General features: G+C 56.2%; 3 protein-coding genes across 23 annotated transcripts in view; 2 read left to right on the top strand and 1 right to left on the bottom strand.

Moving 5' to 3' along the window:
* Positions 1–360: 360 nt before the first annotated feature.
* Positions 361–5,561, top strand: PHF1 (PHD finger protein 1). 9 transcript variants are annotated; one of them, XM_057555549.1, is made up of 15 exons: positions 362–611; positions 1,335–1,513; positions 1,605–1,686; positions 1,787–1,882; positions 2,321–2,421; positions 2,517–2,665; positions 2,846–2,941; positions 3,141–3,209; positions 3,354–3,477; positions 3,588–3,655; positions 3,823–3,927; positions 4,035–4,224; positions 4,309–4,403; positions 4,678–4,755; positions 4,922–5,561. In XM_057555549.1, the coding sequence occupies exons 2-15, from the start codon at positions 1,355–1,357 to the stop codon at positions 5,208–5,210; spliced, it is 1,701 nt and encodes a 566-aa protein (XP_057411532.1). In that variant the 5' UTR covers positions 362–611; positions 1,335–1,354; the 3' UTR covers positions 5,211–5,561. The 9 variants fall into 9 exon arrangements, 6 of the variants coding, with proteins under 6 accessions (XP_057411534.1, XP_057411532.1, XP_007186951.1 ...); XM_007186888.2 differs by having other exon boundaries at positions 363–611; positions 4,675–4,755; XM_057555551.1 differs by lacking the exon at positions 4,035–4,224 and having other exon boundaries at positions 361–611; positions 4,922–5,129.
* Positions 5,562–5,657: 96 nt separating this feature from the next.
* Positions 5,658–7,271, bottom strand: CUTA (cutA divalent cation tolerance homolog). Of its 3 annotated transcripts, none has more exons than XM_007186886.2 (6): positions 7,157–7,271; positions 6,546–6,754; positions 6,327–6,386; positions 6,172–6,217; positions 5,999–6,048; positions 5,658–5,879 (listed from the first exon to the last, which is right to left on the bottom strand). In XM_007186886.2, exons 2-6 carry the CDS (start codon positions 6,725–6,727, stop codon positions 5,753–5,755), a joined length of 465 nt encoding a protein of 154 aa, XP_007186948.2. In that variant the 5' UTR covers positions 6,728–6,754; positions 7,157–7,271; the 3' UTR covers positions 5,658–5,752. The 3 variants fall into 3 exon arrangements, with proteins under 3 accessions (XP_007186948.2, XP_007186949.2, XP_007186947.2); XM_007186887.2 differs by having other exon boundaries at positions 7,022–7,157; XM_007186885.2 differs by lacking the exon at positions 7,157–7,271 and adding an exon at positions 6,937–7,089.
* Positions 7,272–9,393: 2,122 nt separating this feature from the next.
* The window catches only part of SYNGAP1 (synaptic Ras GTPase activating protein 1), a 31,036-nt gene continuing 24,719 nt past the window's right edge, over positions 9,394–15,710 (top strand). For all 11 annotated transcript variants that reach the window (XR_009009529.1, XR_009009531.1, XR_009009532.1 and 8 more), the window contains exons 1-3: positions 9,394–9,478; positions 12,791–12,912; positions 15,049–15,154. Coding sequence is in view for 7 of the 11 variants with exons in the window: in XM_057555002.1 (XP_057410985.1) it covers positions 9,412–9,478; positions 12,791–12,912; positions 15,049–15,154 (295 nt within the window). In the remaining 4 variants the exon portion in view is untranslated. The remainder of the gene's footprint in view (positions 9,479–12,790; positions 12,913–15,048; positions 15,155–15,710) is intronic.

Here is a 15,710-nt window from a genome sequence, read left to right on the forward strand (position 1 = left end):
TGGAATGACCCTGAAGGTTAAGGGGGCAGTTAACGGATATGGCATGGGGTGAGGGCTCGGCCGGAGGCCGGCGGCCGGGAGGGGGAATTTCCTCCTGCCCCGAGGGCAGGTCTCCCTTTGGAGGATGGGGCTGCGGGGATTCCCTCTCCCGCCGGGTCCGACAGTCCGCCCGCCCCATCCGCGGAGAAGGCGCTGCTTGCTCGGCACCCTCCAGGCCTGTTGGAGGTGAGGGAGGTGGGGTGAGGTGGGGCCCGCCCCCCTACCCCCCGGCTCCTCCTTCCCCCCAGTCCTCCCCTCCCACCACCCTCCCCCCGAGCCGGTTTGTCCCTCCCCTCCCCTTTCCTCCCCTTCCCTTCCCTTCCCTTCCCTTCCCTCCCCTCCCCTCCCCTCCCCTCCTTCCCCCCGCCGCCTCCTCCTCCTGCCGCTGCCGCTGCTTTGGCTGCTGCGTCATACGCCCCAGAGCCGCCGGGACGGAGGGGCTGGGCCTGGGGACCCCCCGGTCTCTGCCTGCACGCCCCCCGACGCCCAGACGTGCCCTCCCCGCGCGGGGGGTTCGCCTCGGTCTCCCACGTCTGCCTCTGCCCGGCTCCCGGCGGCCCCAGCTGTCACTGGTAAGGAGGCGGCGGGAGGCGCCCGTGGGGGGGCAGGGAGCCGGGGGTCGGCGCGCAGGGCGCGGGCGGGAGAGCCGCGCCGCCTGGGCATCGGGTCGGGCCGACTCAAGTCCCCTCTCGGACTCGCCGTCATGGGGAGTAGAGACCGAGACTGGGACACGCCCCCCTCCCGGGGCACTCAGGGAAGTTATCTAACCTGGGGGCGGGAGCCCCGAATTTAAGGGTGACCTGACATAACCTGGCATCAAGATGATTGTTCTGAATGAGACACGCGGGCCCGGGAGGCAACCGTTTCCACTCTGGAAAACATCTCCAGAAAAAGCTCCTAAAACACATCTCTGGGAAACAGTACCCCAATTATGATCCTTCTAAACAGCAGTAGAAGGTGATAGTAGAAATTGAGTGGTAACCTTTGCCTCTGCAACCATCGTTTCTGTTAAAATCTCAAGGCCAGGATATAACATCCCAGGGGAGCTCTGGAAGCTGGGAAACTAGAGAACTAGGTTGGTAGGGGGGGTAGGGAGAAAAGAGCCAGTGGTGACTGTGTTGGGAGAGTTGGAGTCAAGAAGCTCGGGAGGGGGGCCCAGTGGTTTCCTATCCAGGTGTCTCAGGGAAATGGAGACTGGGGGCACACCTGCTTGAGTCCTTGACAGAAAAATAGGCATAGAAAATGGGGACCAGTTCCTCAGTATTCATAACTTTCTCCTCCCATCCCATTTCTAGCTAGGCCCCCCCAGGATGCAATGGCACAGCCCCCCCGGCTGAGCCGCTCTGGTGCCCCCCCACTTTGGGACCCAGCTTCCCCTGCTCCCACCTCAGGCCCCAGGCCTCGACTTTGGGAGGGTCAAGATGTGCTGGCCAGATGGACAGATGGGCTGCTATACTTGGGGACCATCAAAAAGGTAAGACCTTTGATCTCTGACTTGTCACCTTTTCTCATTTCCCTTATCTAGTTCTGACTTCCATTTGATCTTCTGTGCTCACCCATTCCAGGTGGACAGTGCTCGGGAGGTGTGTCTGGTCCAGTTTGAGGATGATTCCCAGTTTCTGGTTCTATGGAAAGACATCAGCCCTGGTGAGAGGCCTGAGGGTGTGCATCCCGTGGAAAACAGAAACCTGGTATGGGGGGCAGAAAGGGCTTAAGGACAGGCCTTCTGACACTCTGTTCTTCACAGCTGCCCTCCCTGGGGAGGAACTCCTCTGCTGTGTATGTCGCTCTGAGACTGTGGTCCCTGGGAACCGGCTGGTCAGCTGTGAGAAGTGTCGCCACGGTGAGAGAGCGGGACACCTGAATGGTCCAGCTTGCCCTGGGCCTTCCAGGCTGCCTCTCACTCTTCCCTCTAGCACTGGTCCTTATACCACCTGTCCTGGCCTGAGTCCCCAAGTCACCGCTCTGGCCCGTCTCCTCAACCCTGTAACCTCACTCCCTTCCAGCACAGGGAGCGGCAAACATGGGATGGGACGTGTGAGCTCTGCAGGCAGAAAGTAGTTCAAATACATCCTTTTCTATCCATGTGCCCTTGGGCAAGTCCCTAAACTTTTAAGAGCCACAGCTGCCTCACCTGCTATTAAAATAAAGGTAACACGCCCACCCCAGCAGGACCACGGTCAAGAATGAAATGAGATGGGTAAGACTCCTCCTGTCCCAACACCTAGTGCAGACAGGTATGCAACGCAATGAGTGGTCTATCAATACTATCGTTATTCAGCTTATCACCAGGACTGCCACGTTCCAAGGGCCCCAGCCCCCGGAGAGGGAGAGGGCACATCCTGGGTCTGCCGCCAGTGCGTCTTTGCCATCGCTACCAAGGTAAAGGCACCTTCCTGTGGGAGCCTCCCACCCCCAGCCTCTCCCAAGTCCTTTCTTCCCCCACCCCTGAGGCCGCCTGCCTGTTCCACCTGCAGAGGGGAGGTGCGCTGAAGAAGGGCCCCTACGCCCGGGCCATGCTGGGCATGAAGCTCTCCCTGCCGTACGGACTAAAGGGGTTGGACTGGGACGCTGGGCATCTGAGCAACCGGCAGCAGAGCTACTGTTACTGTGGTGGCCCTGGGGAGTGAGTAGTGAGGGGCGGGGGTTAGGGAATGAGTTGTGGGGGCGGTGGTGGATGCAGGGAATGAAGGAGAAAGAACGGTGGCTGGCTGGAGTGTTGAAGGTGTGGGAGAAGGTGGTGAGCTGGGTTTGGGGCAGTTAAGGAGGGGTATTTGGGGGTCACTGGTCCCGTGTTTCCCCTCAGGTGGAACCTGAAGATGCTGCAGTGCAGGAGCTGCCTACAGTGGTTCCATGAGGCCTGCACCCAGTGTCTGAGCAAGCCCCTCCTCTACGGGGACAGGTGAGCCTGGCTGGGCTCTCCAAGAGCTCTGCTCCATCACCTCCGTCCCCCACCCTTCCATCCCAGACCTGGTCTCTTCCCAACCTCTGCATCTTTGCTTACCCGTTGGCCCCGTCCTTGCTTGGGAGTCCCCCCCCCCCCACCAGCATGATGTAGTTTTCCTGTAAAAAGTATTTTTCTCCCTCTTGCCCATGTCCAGGTTCTATGAGTTTGAATGCTGTGTGTGTCGGGGGGGCCCTGAGAAGGTCCGGAGGCTACAGCTTCGCTGGTGAGCTGGATGGGGCATGACCTCAGTGTAACTCCTCCCTCAGCACCCCCAGTTTTACACCTTACAGGCCCCAGCCCCCCGCCTTGGGACACCCCCTGGCTTTTGTAACCCTTCTACCACCTTGACAAGTTAATGTTTCTCCAGGGTGGACGTGGCCCATCTTGTCCTCTACCACCTCAGCGTTTGCTGTAAGAAAAAATACTTTGATTTTGACCGTGAGATCCTCCCCTTCACCTCTGAGAATTGGGACAGTTTGCTTCTTGGGGAGGTAAGGGGTGGTGCAGCTCTGGGGGTCAGGGTGGACTAGGGAGATGTGGAGAAGAGGGTAAGGGAGAGAATCACTGCTCCCCTGACCCCATTTTCCTTCCCCTCCCCCAGCTCTCAGACACCCCCAAGGGAGAACGTTCTTCCAGGCTCCTCTCTGCTCTCAATAGCCACAAGGACCGGTGAGTTGGAGGGAGGCTCAGAAAGAGATGGAGATATGGTATGGCAGCCTGGGAGGGGAGGGGCTGCAGCCCACCTGGAAGATCACCTCTGAAAAGGACTGAGTAATGGCACAGGAGGGTCCCTTTTCTACGGTACTGACCTTATGTTATTTCTCTCCTTACCCCAGTTTCATTTCAGGGAGGGAGATTAAGAAGAGGAAATGCTTGTTTGGTCTCCATGCTCGGATCCCTCCCCCTGTGGAGCCCCCTACTGGAGATGGAGCCCCCACCAGGTCACTGGTCCAGGGGGGATGGGGAAGTTCTCAGGGTGTATGTATGGAAACGGGGAGGTCTTGGGGTGTCCGGGAGGGGGCTGGGGGGATAAGGAGGCCTCTTACAGCTTCCCTTCAGGGCAGGGCCCTGGGGGAGGGGTCTCACGTCCCCTGGGGAAGCGCCGGAGGCCGGAGCCAGAGCCCCTGAGGAGGAGGCAGAAGGGGAAAATGGAGGAGCTGGGGCCACCCTCAGCAGTGCGCAACCAGCCCGAGCCCCAGGAGCAGAGGGAGCGGGCTCGTCTGCAGAGGGCACTGCAGGTACAAGGGCAGGGGCACCCCGTGGGGCAAATGGTGGTGTGGGAAGAAATCAAGGATTATCTCTCAGTCCTCTGCTCCTTCTAGGCCTCAGTGTCTCCACCACCCTCCAGCCCTAACCAGAGTTACCAGGGCAGCAGCGGCTACAACTTCCGGCCCACAGATGCCCGCTGCCTGCCCAGGTCAGTGCACCTCCTGCCTCCAGCCAGGTGTACTCCCTTGGAACCTCTCTTCCAGTCGTCTACATCTTCTGGACTTTCTCACCCAGAATTCTTTCCCCTCTCTCCCTTGGCTGCCCACTTCTTTTCCTAGAGAGACCTAGAGCCAATATCTGCTTCCCAGTATTCTGGGGACAGGGGTTCCTTGAGGGTAGTGTTTGAGCTCTGCCCTCTCAGGGGAGAGGGTCCTGTTCCCCTGCTTCAGGTCCTGACTTTCCCCCTCCCCCAACCCTAGCAGTCCCATCCGGATGTTCGCTTCCTTCCACCCCTCTGCCAGCACCGCAGGGACCTCTGGGGATGGTGAACCCCCAGACAGGTGAGATTCTACTCCTTTACCTGTGATACCTCTGTGCTCTTCGCCTCTGTGCTCTTAAGTTCCTTGGTCTCTAACCGTTTTTTTTGTTCCTCTAATCCACATACGGTCTCCATTTCTGGTCAGTCCTTAATCTCCGTCTGGACTGACAATTGCCTTCTCTCCCTAGGTCACCCCTGGAACTTCACATTGGTTTCCCCACAGACCTCCCTAAAAGTGCCCCCCACTCGATGACTGCCTCATCTTCCTCAGTCCCAGCCCCCTCCCCAGGTCTTCCTAGACGCTCAGCACCCCCTTCTCCCCTGTGCCGTAGTTTGTCTCCTGGAACTGGGGGAGGAGTCCGAGGTGGGGTCGGCTACCTGTCCCGAGGGGACCCCGTCCGGGTCCTTGCTCGGAGAGTACGGCCTGATGGCTCTGTGCAGTACCTGGTTGAGTGGGGAGGAGGGGGCATCTTCTGAACGGCCTGCCTCTGCCCACTTACTTCCCCATTCACATACACCGGCACTTTCATACCCTGACCTCTGACCTCACCTACAGCTGGGATGTACCTGGGGCGGTAGGGGGTACTTCGCCCTACTGCCCAGGCTGGAATCCAGGTGGGGGGTTGGGGAAGAGGCTCTCTCTTCTCTACTCCCTTCATGATTCCTGACCCTTCCCCCATTCCTCTTCCCATTTCCTTTGATGTTATTTTGTTACAGCTTTTTAAATATTTTTAAAAATTATTTAACCCCTGGGGATGGAGACTGAGGAGGGGAGGATGATAAAGGATCCTGGGCTCTGTATCATTGAAATAAAGATAAATAAACTTAGCAGCTCTGAGTCATTCTGAAAGATGAGAACAAAGGGACTAGAAGCACTTCTGATCTTCCCAACCAAATTCACTTTTTGACAAGGAAAAAGGAAAATGACAGAACTAAAGCTTTATTAAGGGTCCGGTCATCACCTGGAAGGCTGGGGGCACTGAAGTATATGAAGGGAACGTGGCAAAAACAAAGGCTCATCACGGTGGGGCTGTGCCGGACTCAGGAACTGACCCTGTAACCTGGCGCACCCAATGCAGGTACGGGGAGTTCCCCTGTTCCACAGGCAATGCAATCACCTCGGCCACTTCGTAAGGGTGCACAGAACTGGGAAAAAGATGGGGGATCACTCAAAAAGATTTACCCGAAGGAGCCCACCCCCTCAGACTGCCCAGCAAGTCTCACCCCACAGGACACACCCTCACCTCTACCCATAAAGTCCTCACCGAACAAAATCTGTCAAAGCTGGAACCAAGGAACTTTGGGTCTTAATCATCTAAGGGGGGGAAGACAGTTGAATCAAAGGGTGAAATTGATTTCAGGATCTCAGACGAGGGACGGGGATCAAAGTAAGTGGTCAGGGAATTAAGTTTTTGTTGGGTGAGGGAACGTTTCTCACCATCAGCACTTCACTGTCCTCCTCAATCTTTCCTTTCCACTCATAGCTGAAAAGGTCAGGAAGAGAGCGTTGTGGCAGCAAAGATTTCCCCAAAGGAAAAAAGACTGCCAGTCAGACCCGAAAGGTAGGTTAACCTCCCAACTTCTATGACTCACATGGATGTAATCTGAGGAATAAGGTTGACGCAAGCTGCCAGGTGCTTCTCCACCACAGCCCTGAAGGTGAAGAGACAGCCCCATTTAGAGACCCCGTGACCCGGATTTTTGCACTGGCAGCCCAGAGACAGGCAGGAAGCAGCGGGAGGACACTCTTCTCCCCCACCTCCAACTCTCCCTTCCTAAGCATCCTTCCTTGCTCCACACTGAGGTCCCCACCTGGCGATCTCCTTGGCGACCTTCTCGTTGGGGCAGGTGACAAAGGCTGCAGAGACCGAGCCGGCAACATAGGCGGAGCCCGAGGCCGGCGAGGGCTGGGACGGGGGGCTTCCTGAAGCCATGGACAGCAGGGCTCGGGGTAGCAACAGAAGGCGGTAGACTACAGGCAGCAGGGCCGGCATCCAAAGAAGCGAGAGGAGCAGAGCGGCCTGAGAGCAGGAGGTGAATTCTGTGTCTCCCCATAAATACCCCAGGAAATTGCACCCCAGGAACCCTTTGCTTGGATAGACAGGCTCTGCCTTCCCTCTTCTGCACCCCGAAGGAAAAGGTCCCTGAAGCTGAGAGAGAAACTTGGAAAATTAAGACAAGACAAAGACTCGGTTTTCACTACCTCCTCCCGGGCCAACCTCTGGGATTTGGGGTGCGGGTGGTGGTCGAAGCTTCGAGGACCGGAAGAGGCGGGGCCGGTCACTCACCCCTCCGCCGAGCAGGAATGCGGGAGCCCGCCCCCCCCTCATGCAGCCTATGCTGGTAGAGGAGAGTTGAATATCAAAGGCCACACGTTACGCCGAGAAAGGGCCCCAAAGCTAGGAAGAGCGGCCTCTTCTTACCTGGGCAGCAGCCACGTGATAAGAAAACAGCGCTGGCCACGTGACAGTAGAAGCCGGACCGCCCTAACCCCCAGAGCCAGCCAATCCTTGCCCTCACGTGGCCAGTTTGTCCCGCCTCCTAGTGAGGGAGGGGCGAAGAGGGAGCCAACCAATCAACAAACAGATCTGCAGACGTGCACGGAAATGGGACACCCGTTTCCGTGTAAACCGGAAACGGCCTATTGCAGGCTGAGGATAGCTGCAGCGGCGTTCCACTGTCACGTGAGGGGGCTGGTCCCCTCAGGCGGCGGTACCTCAATGAGCTACGCGAAGAGACCAATCGCGGGACAGCCTCGCAGGCCACGTGATGAGAGACCTGGCGCAAGGAAAGGGGGTCTGGAGACCCCGCAGAGTCGATGCGTTAGGTTGTGGAGCGGGGAGTCATCCTTAAACCCCAGAATGTGCCTAGTAACAGCCCCTAAATTGTTCCCGAGGCCTTAAGGAGTGGGAGGGTCTTAGGAGATTGAACCTCAGGGGGTGGAGAGAACGCCCCCTGCCATTTTGGTTAGGAGTGACAGATGCCTGAATTAGGGAATGCACAAGTATAACCTGAGGAACCAGCTGTCCCTGGGTAGGGGGGAGTGATTAGGCAGACACGGCATGGCAAGACCATGCCTAGGTGAGGAAAGATGCATTTTAAAAAAAGGACAGAGTGAGACCCAGTAAATGGGATAGAAGATGATTAAAATGGGGCTGAGGGCGCTCAGCCCTCTTAACTGAAACCCGAAAGCTGGAGACAGACTGGTGAATCGGTATGGGGTGTGGAGGAAGGGCTGCAGGTTGGGGATATGGAGAGGACACCAGGAAGTAGTGATGGTTCTTTTGTCCCTTATCCCCTTGCTGTTTCACTCTCCGGGACAGGTCTACCTCTCAGTCTTGGGTCTCCTTCCCTTAACCCATCCCCCTAGGAGCCAGGACCTGTCCTACATAACCTCCCTGGGGCCCAAGCACATCCTGTGACCCAAAAATGGAGACAGGGGCCAATGAGAGGAGAAATAGGTGGGAGGAGGCAGGGAGAAAAACGCTCTGCGTCACCCCCTACCCAGTATTCCCCCTCCCTCCTAGGTCTGGGGTCTCTGGTCTGCTCTGTGGGTATGACTGGGCATTTCCCAGGCTGAGTTCTCTCATGCCTGCCTCTCTGGGGCTGGGGTCTCCCTGAGATCTCTGTCTTTGGGTTTGGAGTTTGTCTCTGAGATAGATCTCTGTGGGGTCTTTCAGTATTTGCATTGGCATCTTTCTCAGGACTGAGTTTCCTTGGTTTTTGTTTAGGGGGTTTCTGGGTCCGCGATCACCCTCTCTCAGAGATCTTAGAAACTCTTCTTTATGAGTCTGGGGTCTCTGAGTTCTGCATCTCCGGGCTAGCTGAGTGTCTCTTCTGGCCCCGCCCCCACCGCCCCCAGGGTCTGGAGTTTCTGTGTCTCTCGAGTTGTCAGTCTCCGAGTCTGCGGTTTCTTTTCTCTGAGATCTAAGTCTGGGGTCTCATATCTCTCTCTGGGTCTGAGTTCTCAAAGACCTAATTCTAGGTCTGGGTTCTTTCTGAATCTGGGTCTCATCTATTTCTTTGAGTCTAGTTCTTAGGTCTCAGTCCCTGAGATCACCGTCTGAGTCCTGAGTCTAAGATTTCTGTGGCTATGGAGAACCTTTTAGAGACTGGATGCTCAGATTTTGACCTTTGACCCATCTCTCAGAGTCGGGGGCGGGGGGGTCTGAGGTCTTTTTTCTGAGACTGGGGTCTCTTTTTCTCTAGACTTTGGTTTTGTGCCTCAGATTATCCCCCACCCTCCCACCACCCCGGGTGGCAAGGTATCTTTCTCTGTGGGTCTGGGGTCTCCCCATCTCAGGGTCTGGGGTCTGCATCTTTAGAACTACTCTCTCTCTGGTGTGTTTTTGAGTCAGGGGTCTCTCCCTCTCTGGTTCTCACTGAGTAGGGGTGGGGGCTGCAGAGACTCTCTCCTCCTCCTCCTCCTCCTGCTCTTTCCTCTCTCGCTCGCTCCCCCGCCCCCCCCCCTCCCTCTCCCTCTCCCTGCTGCCGCTGCTGCCGTTGGCTCCTATTCTCCTCCTCCTCCTCCTCTCTCCTCCTCTCTGCTCCTCTCTGCTCCTCTCCGCTCCTCTCTCCTCCTCCTCCTCCACCTCCTCCTCCTTCTCCCCCTCTCTCTCCCCCTCTTTCTCTCCTCTCTTTCTCCCCCGGCCCCCCCGCCCCCTCCCCCCCAGGCCTGATGAGCAGGTCTCGCGCCTCCATCCATCGGGGGAGCATCCCCGCGATGTCCTATGCCCCCTTCAGAGGTACGGTGGTGAGGGGAGGGGGAGGGCCAGTTGGGGGGGGAGAGGGGGGAGGGGCGGGGGGGCTGGGCAGAGCTGGGGCCAGGGAGGGGAGCAGCTGAAATGGAAGGGGAGAGGAGGACCGGGAAGGCGGGGATGGGAGCAATGGGGAAGGAGGGATTGGAGGTCAGAGAATAGGGGTAGATAGGGGCCGGAGGGGCCAAGAAACAGGCCTTGAAGGGGGGCTGAGGGGAAAATGATGAAGGGGAAAGAGATCGCCAGAAAGGGTGGGAAGATAGAAGGACAGGGTTGGGGGAAGAGCTGCAGAAATAATTTGGAGGTGGGAGCTGAGAGATGAGGAAAATATCAAGGAAATAGAAGGACAGAGTTTTAGGAGAGGGGCTAGGAGGGGAAAATGAAGAAAATGAAAACATAGGGGTGAAAACAGAAGCCAAGAAGATAGGAGGTAGAATATGGTGGGGGGCTCAGAGTATGGTAGGGGGTAGAAAAAGACAGGAGATGGAGGGAGAGAAGAAGGGGCCAGATGGAGAGAGAAGGAGGCAGTGGGGGGAGGGGGGAAGAGGAATGGAGGGTCCAGATGGAGGGAAGAGAGGAGAGAGAGAATGGGGAATGGGTTGGGGGAGGAGAGACCAGGGCAGGGGGAGGGCCAAATTCAGTGTGTGTTTGTTGGGGGGGGGGGGGGGAGGGGGCAATACAAGTAAAACTGAGTGATGGGAGTAGGGGGCGGGTTAGGACCCTGCCCCACACTCTGACCCTCATCAAGTCCCTTGACCGTTGAAATGTAATCCCTGGGGTCTTATCCACTTCCTTTACTTCACCACTTTTACCCCCCTCCCCCACCTCCAATCCTTATTTCCATTCCCCCTCCCTCCTCTGGTGTCCATCACCTATATCTTTCCCCCCATATGGTGTCCGTTCCTTATATGAGTCCCCCTTCTGTCCTTCCCCTATATCAGTCCCTTCTCTGGTGTCCATTCTCTTTCTCCCTCACTTCTATCTGGTAGCTCCCTTATATCTCTACCACCTCTTTGCCCCCTCCTTCTTGACCCCCTTGTCCTAGTACTCCTGTGAGGTCCACCTCATTTCCTCTGCCCCATGTCCATTTGGGCCCTTCTGGTATATTCCCTGTCCCTAAAGATTTACCATCATTCCTGTCTCCTTTTCTCTTAGATCCATCCTTGTTATTTCTTCTCCACCCCATCCTCTCTTCCCCACCCCATTCCCCATCTTATCACCACTAGTCTGTGCCTACTCACTTTCCCCTAAGACCCCAGCTCTTATCACCCATTCCTCTTTTCTTGGCCCCTCTACTTCCTGGGGTGTTGGAGATTTGGGGAGCAAAGACACAGGTTTTGGTGGTTGGAACAGGACCTACAAGAGATCCCTATCTGAGCCCCGTGGAATTGCTCATCCTAGTAAATCTTTCCCCTTTCTCAACTGTGTTTCTGTCTCTTGCATCTGCTTCCCAGAATCATCCTTACTTAAGTCCAGACAATATTTGTGTGTGTGTATTTCCAGAGTTGCTCCTAAGCTAAGTTCCCCATGTCCTTCCCCGCTCCCGGAATGTGTCCCCTGAAGTCTAACCTGCGTCCCTGTGGCTGCAGCCTGAACCAGTCCCTCCCGTAATGATGATATGTATCAACAGATGTCTCCTCTGGGGGTCCTCAGGGTCTGATTGCAGTGGGCATGTTTCCTGCAGTGTCTGCAGTCCCAGAGCCTGGGTTTTGGTAATCTCTGTATCTAGAGGGTATTGGTTAGAATCTCTGAGGTGGCATTGAGATAGTGAGAGTTTCAAAGTATTGGGGTTTCTAGATACCTGTATTCTTGGGGTTCATCTCTGACTCTGACCTGCAGATTGGGTAAATTTGAAACACGTTTATAGACAGAAAGGGGCTAGATTTTTCAAAACTCCTATTCAGAGCTTTCAGTTGGAATGAAGTTCAAAGACCAGTTCTTTTCCTGCAATATACCCATGATTAATTATCCTGTAAAGGTAACAGGATTTTTCTTCCTCTAAACTCTGACTCTGATTCCTTAAGCCTATTTTCTATCACTTTGATGTCACCAATTTGATTTCTGTCTTCTATAGGGCCTGTCCCCTACGTCCCTGTGATGGTGTGTGGCATTGGGGTTTAAAGGGGAAGCAGTTTGCAGGGATGGCGGCATGGGAAGAAGAACAGCAAAGTTGGGGAAGGGGGACCCTGGGGGGGGGGTCTCCCTTAGTCTACTGTTCTTCTGTTTTAGAAGTTTTGTCCCCAACCCCAGCTTTAGTCTTGGGAGACCCGCTCTAAGTCACATGCCTGGATCTTCCATTCTTCCCTCCCCTCTTTCTTCCTCAAGCTCCTTACCGAGCCTTGGGGAGAGGTTCCTAACTTGTAGAGTTGGCTCCCATCCTGTCCGTGGAGACGCGGCCGGGGTGGGGGCGGCGGGGGTGAGGGGGTGGCATAGGGACAGTATTGACTCTTCGACCTCCGACCTCTGGGCATGGAGTAGGGGAAGACATCAATTCAGTATTCATTCAAACAGCATATTTCCTACCTCCTCACTCCCCATCCCCTCCACAGCCAGATGCCTACAAGACCCATACTCCCCACCACCACTAGCAGAACCAGATCTTTCCCCAAAGGATGAGCAGGGTTGGGCTAGGGGAGGAGGGAGTGGAGGAAAGAGGAGAGGCAGGAGGGGAGGCCCTCTCATGACTCTGACTCTGGGAACAGGTAAGTTCCCTCACTCCCTCTCTCTTCCAGATGTTTAGCTCTCAGAGTCTCATGACCCAAATGTCCCTACATCCCCATCCTTCTTTCCCACAGCTCTGTAGTCTTCCTCTTACTCCCTTGCAGATGGGTGGTGCCACGTCCAAATCCTTGTCTTCTGCAGCTATCTGGATGCCCTCCCTCTTCCCAGACACTTGCCACCAACCTCCCTGTGTTTTTCTTCTGCCAGTTTTGCTGCACCCTCCACCTTTTTATTTTTCTGAAGTGGTTGGAGAGCTCCTTCACCTTTCTCTGCCTCCAATCTTGTACCTTCTCTGTCATGATATAATTCCCCTCTCTGAACCACTCCTCTGTATTTCTTCTGCCAAGTCTCCAGAGCCCCCTGTGATGTGATTCCCCTCACCTCTTTTTCCCCAGATAGAGAAGCTTATCTTCTATTCCTGTAAAGTTACCGAGGGCCTCACCCCCATCTGTGATCTCCTCTAGGCGGGTGGGTTCCCCTTCTGCCCCTTTATGGACTCTCTTCTTGCCATTTTAGACACCTCTGTCTCCCAAATACATAGAGCCTCCCTTACCGTTTCTGTGTGTCTCTGCCCCCTAGATGTACGGGGACCCCCTATGCACCGAACCCAATACGTTCATTCCCCATATGATCGTCCTGGTTGGAACCCTCGGTTCTGCATCATCTCGGGGAACCAGCTTCTCATGCTGGATGAGGACGAGGTGAGCAGGGTGGGAAGGCTGGGAAAAGACCTCTGGGTAGTGTGGGAAAATGTGGAGAGAAGGATGGGGAGAATCCTCATTAGCGAAGGGACGCGAGACACAAAGAAGGCAAAGAGAGAAACACTGGCAAGTGGTAGGAGGAGGGTGGCCACTGAGATTGGGGTTGGGATGTCAGAAGGGGCAGGTGTTCTCTCCCCTTGGCCAGGGGGTCTTTGAGGGCCATGTACAGTGATGGGGAGGAGATATGGTTCTAAAGATTTGTGGGTGCCTCCTGTTTCACCCTGCTCATATTGTGGGATAGGTTAGGCTAGGAAAGGGAAACTAAGGGGCTTGGAGGAGGGGTAAAGACATGGGGATCACTTTGGAGGGATTGTCTCCAAAGCAATCCTCGGGACCCTCTCCTCTCCCCCCACTCAGTAAGCCCCATCACTGACCACTCCCCATCCTTTCCCTGGCGTGGGGCAGAGTACAGGACTCAGAGAGTGGGGTCTCTGAGTGGGGAAACTGGGAAGGGGCTGCAGGGTACCAGGAGAGATGACAGAGGTCAGTAGGCCTGGGTGTGGTTGGTGGTGAAGATGGGGAAGGCTGAGATCAGGGTTTAGAGAGACACTGGGAGGGCTTTTGCCAGGGACATGGGGAAGGAATATAAGGGAAGAGATGCCTGGGGTGAGGGGAACTGGGAGTATGGGAAGTTGTCTAAAGGAGTAAGAGTGGGATAGGGGCAGGGACTAGCCAGAGTGAAAGATGTGAAATGAACAGAGCATCCTTGTGGGAGGTGGTGGCCATGCAGGGTGATTAGAGTGTGGGTTCTGATTTTGGAGCCGGGTCAGCAGTGGAGGGTCCATCAGAGGAAACAAGATGTGAATATGAAGGGTGGACGCCCAGAGGTGTGATTGGGAGTGGGGGTGATTTGGAGACCAGCTTTAGAGAGTGATAGGGCAGCCTGCAAGACCAGAGGGGTGGTGAGAGATGTGCCCCGAAAGCTGTCAGGGAGGGTGTAGCGAGGCAGGGTTAGAACTGGAGTTGAGGTTAACCAGGGTTTCAAGGGATCTGGGGGGCAAGTGAGTGTGGAGAGATGGCTGGGTAGAGAGCTTCCAAGGCACAGAGTCAAGTCCAAGTGTCCAGGGGAGGACACGGTGACTCAAGGGAGAGGTGGTTTGGGGAGTCAAGTTTTAGGCACTGGGGGGCATTTGAGTGATTCACTAGTGGTCACCGGTCTTGACCAAGGATTTGAGGTCTGTAGGATGAACTGGGGAAACTGGAGACTGTGTGAGGATGAAGAGGGAGGACAGTGGGTGGGGGGATGAAGGAATGACAGAGATGGGGACAGACAGGTCCAGGGGACCAGTGGCCAGAGACTGAAATAGGAAGGGTGCGGAGGGGGGGAGTGGGAAATGACAGAGTGTAGGGCCACAGGGAGCTGGAATTGGCTGAGTTGTGGAGCCTGGGCTGGGGACTAGTGGGGTGGGTGGTTCTTGGAGGGGTGGAGAGGGGGAGGTTAGGAAGGAGGTGGCAAGGGCAAGTTGGGGATGAGGCTTAGGGAGAGGTGATGGCTAAAGGGAAGTGAGAGAGGCTGAGTGGGGGGCGATGGAAGGAGATGAAGGGTGGGGGGAGGTGACCAAGCCCTCTGGGGGGTGGGGACGTTGGGTCCCATTCTGGCCGCAAGCCTGGCCGTGGGAGGGAGACAAGCTGTGGATTCTGATTATAAATGCAGCTTCTGCTACCCCCGTGACAGCCACGGAGGGAGGGAAGGGGGTGAGGGAGGTGGGAGGTTGGGAGGAAAACAGGGAGAATGGAGGAACTGAAGGTCAAGGGGAAAGTGGATTCAGGGAGCAGCGAAGGCCAGAGGGGTTGCGGGAATTCCCTGGAGGGTGTTTCAAAAGAAATGGTGGAAGAAAAGAGGAGGGTGGGACGGGAGGGAATGAGGGAGACAGACTCGGAGGGAGAAGGGAACGAGAAATCGAGAAATCCACTCATCCCGAGACACTTAAAGAGTATAGAGGGGCGGGGGCAGAAGGTGGTCAGGCCTGGTGGAAAGGCAGGCTCATCCTTCCTTGGTGGGGGGGGGGGGGGGGGAAGAGGAGGGACGGCCTGGGCCAGGGAGGTCTGACACCCCATCCCCCCCGCATCCCCTAGATACACCCCCTTCTGATCCGGGACCGGAGGAGCGAGTCCAGTCGCAACAAACTGCTGAGACGCACAGTCTCCGTGCCGGTGGAGGGGCGGCCCCACGGCGAGCATGGTACGGCGGCCGAGCAGGCTCGAGCAGGCTCTCGTGCCCCGGACAGTCGCGGGGAGAGGGCTGAAGGTGGACAGGGTTGCAGGGGAGGGGGAGTCCGGGAACCGAGGGAGCTGTCAGGGGCCGGGAGGAGGCGGAGACAAAGTCTCGAATTCTGCGAGTGGGAACCTGGGCGGAGCAGGCGCCCTCCTCTGGGATCTGAGCGGGACGGAGGCTGTGGGTGAGAGGCCCCAGCGGTCCTTGCTGTTTCGCTCCCTTTTTCCTCTCCAGCAGCGAAGTTTGACTCTTTCCCCGGTGCTTGCAAAAATAGTCTCCTTAGATCTTTAGCTTCCTGTCCGAGTGTCCCTTGCCCCTCCCAGCCCCAGGTCTGGGATCTTGGAAAGAATGACCTAGTTCCTGCCCGGCCCCCAGACCTCTGCCCCACCCCCACGCTCTTAATTCTTCTTCCAGACCTTCTGGCCTGTGGACCCTCCCTGTTTTCTTTCCCCTTTTCCCCTCTTCTCATCAGCTGTTTCTGTTTTCTGCAATTCTGTCACCTTCTTTCTCTTTCCTCCCCGAT

Source organism: Balaenoptera acutorostrata, chromosome 10, assembly GCF_949987535.1.
Source record: "Balaenoptera acutorostrata chromosome 10, mBalAcu1.1, whole genome shotgun sequence".
NCBI lineage: Eukaryota > Metazoa > Chordata > Mammalia > Artiodactyla > Balaenopteridae > Balaenoptera > Balaenoptera acutorostrata.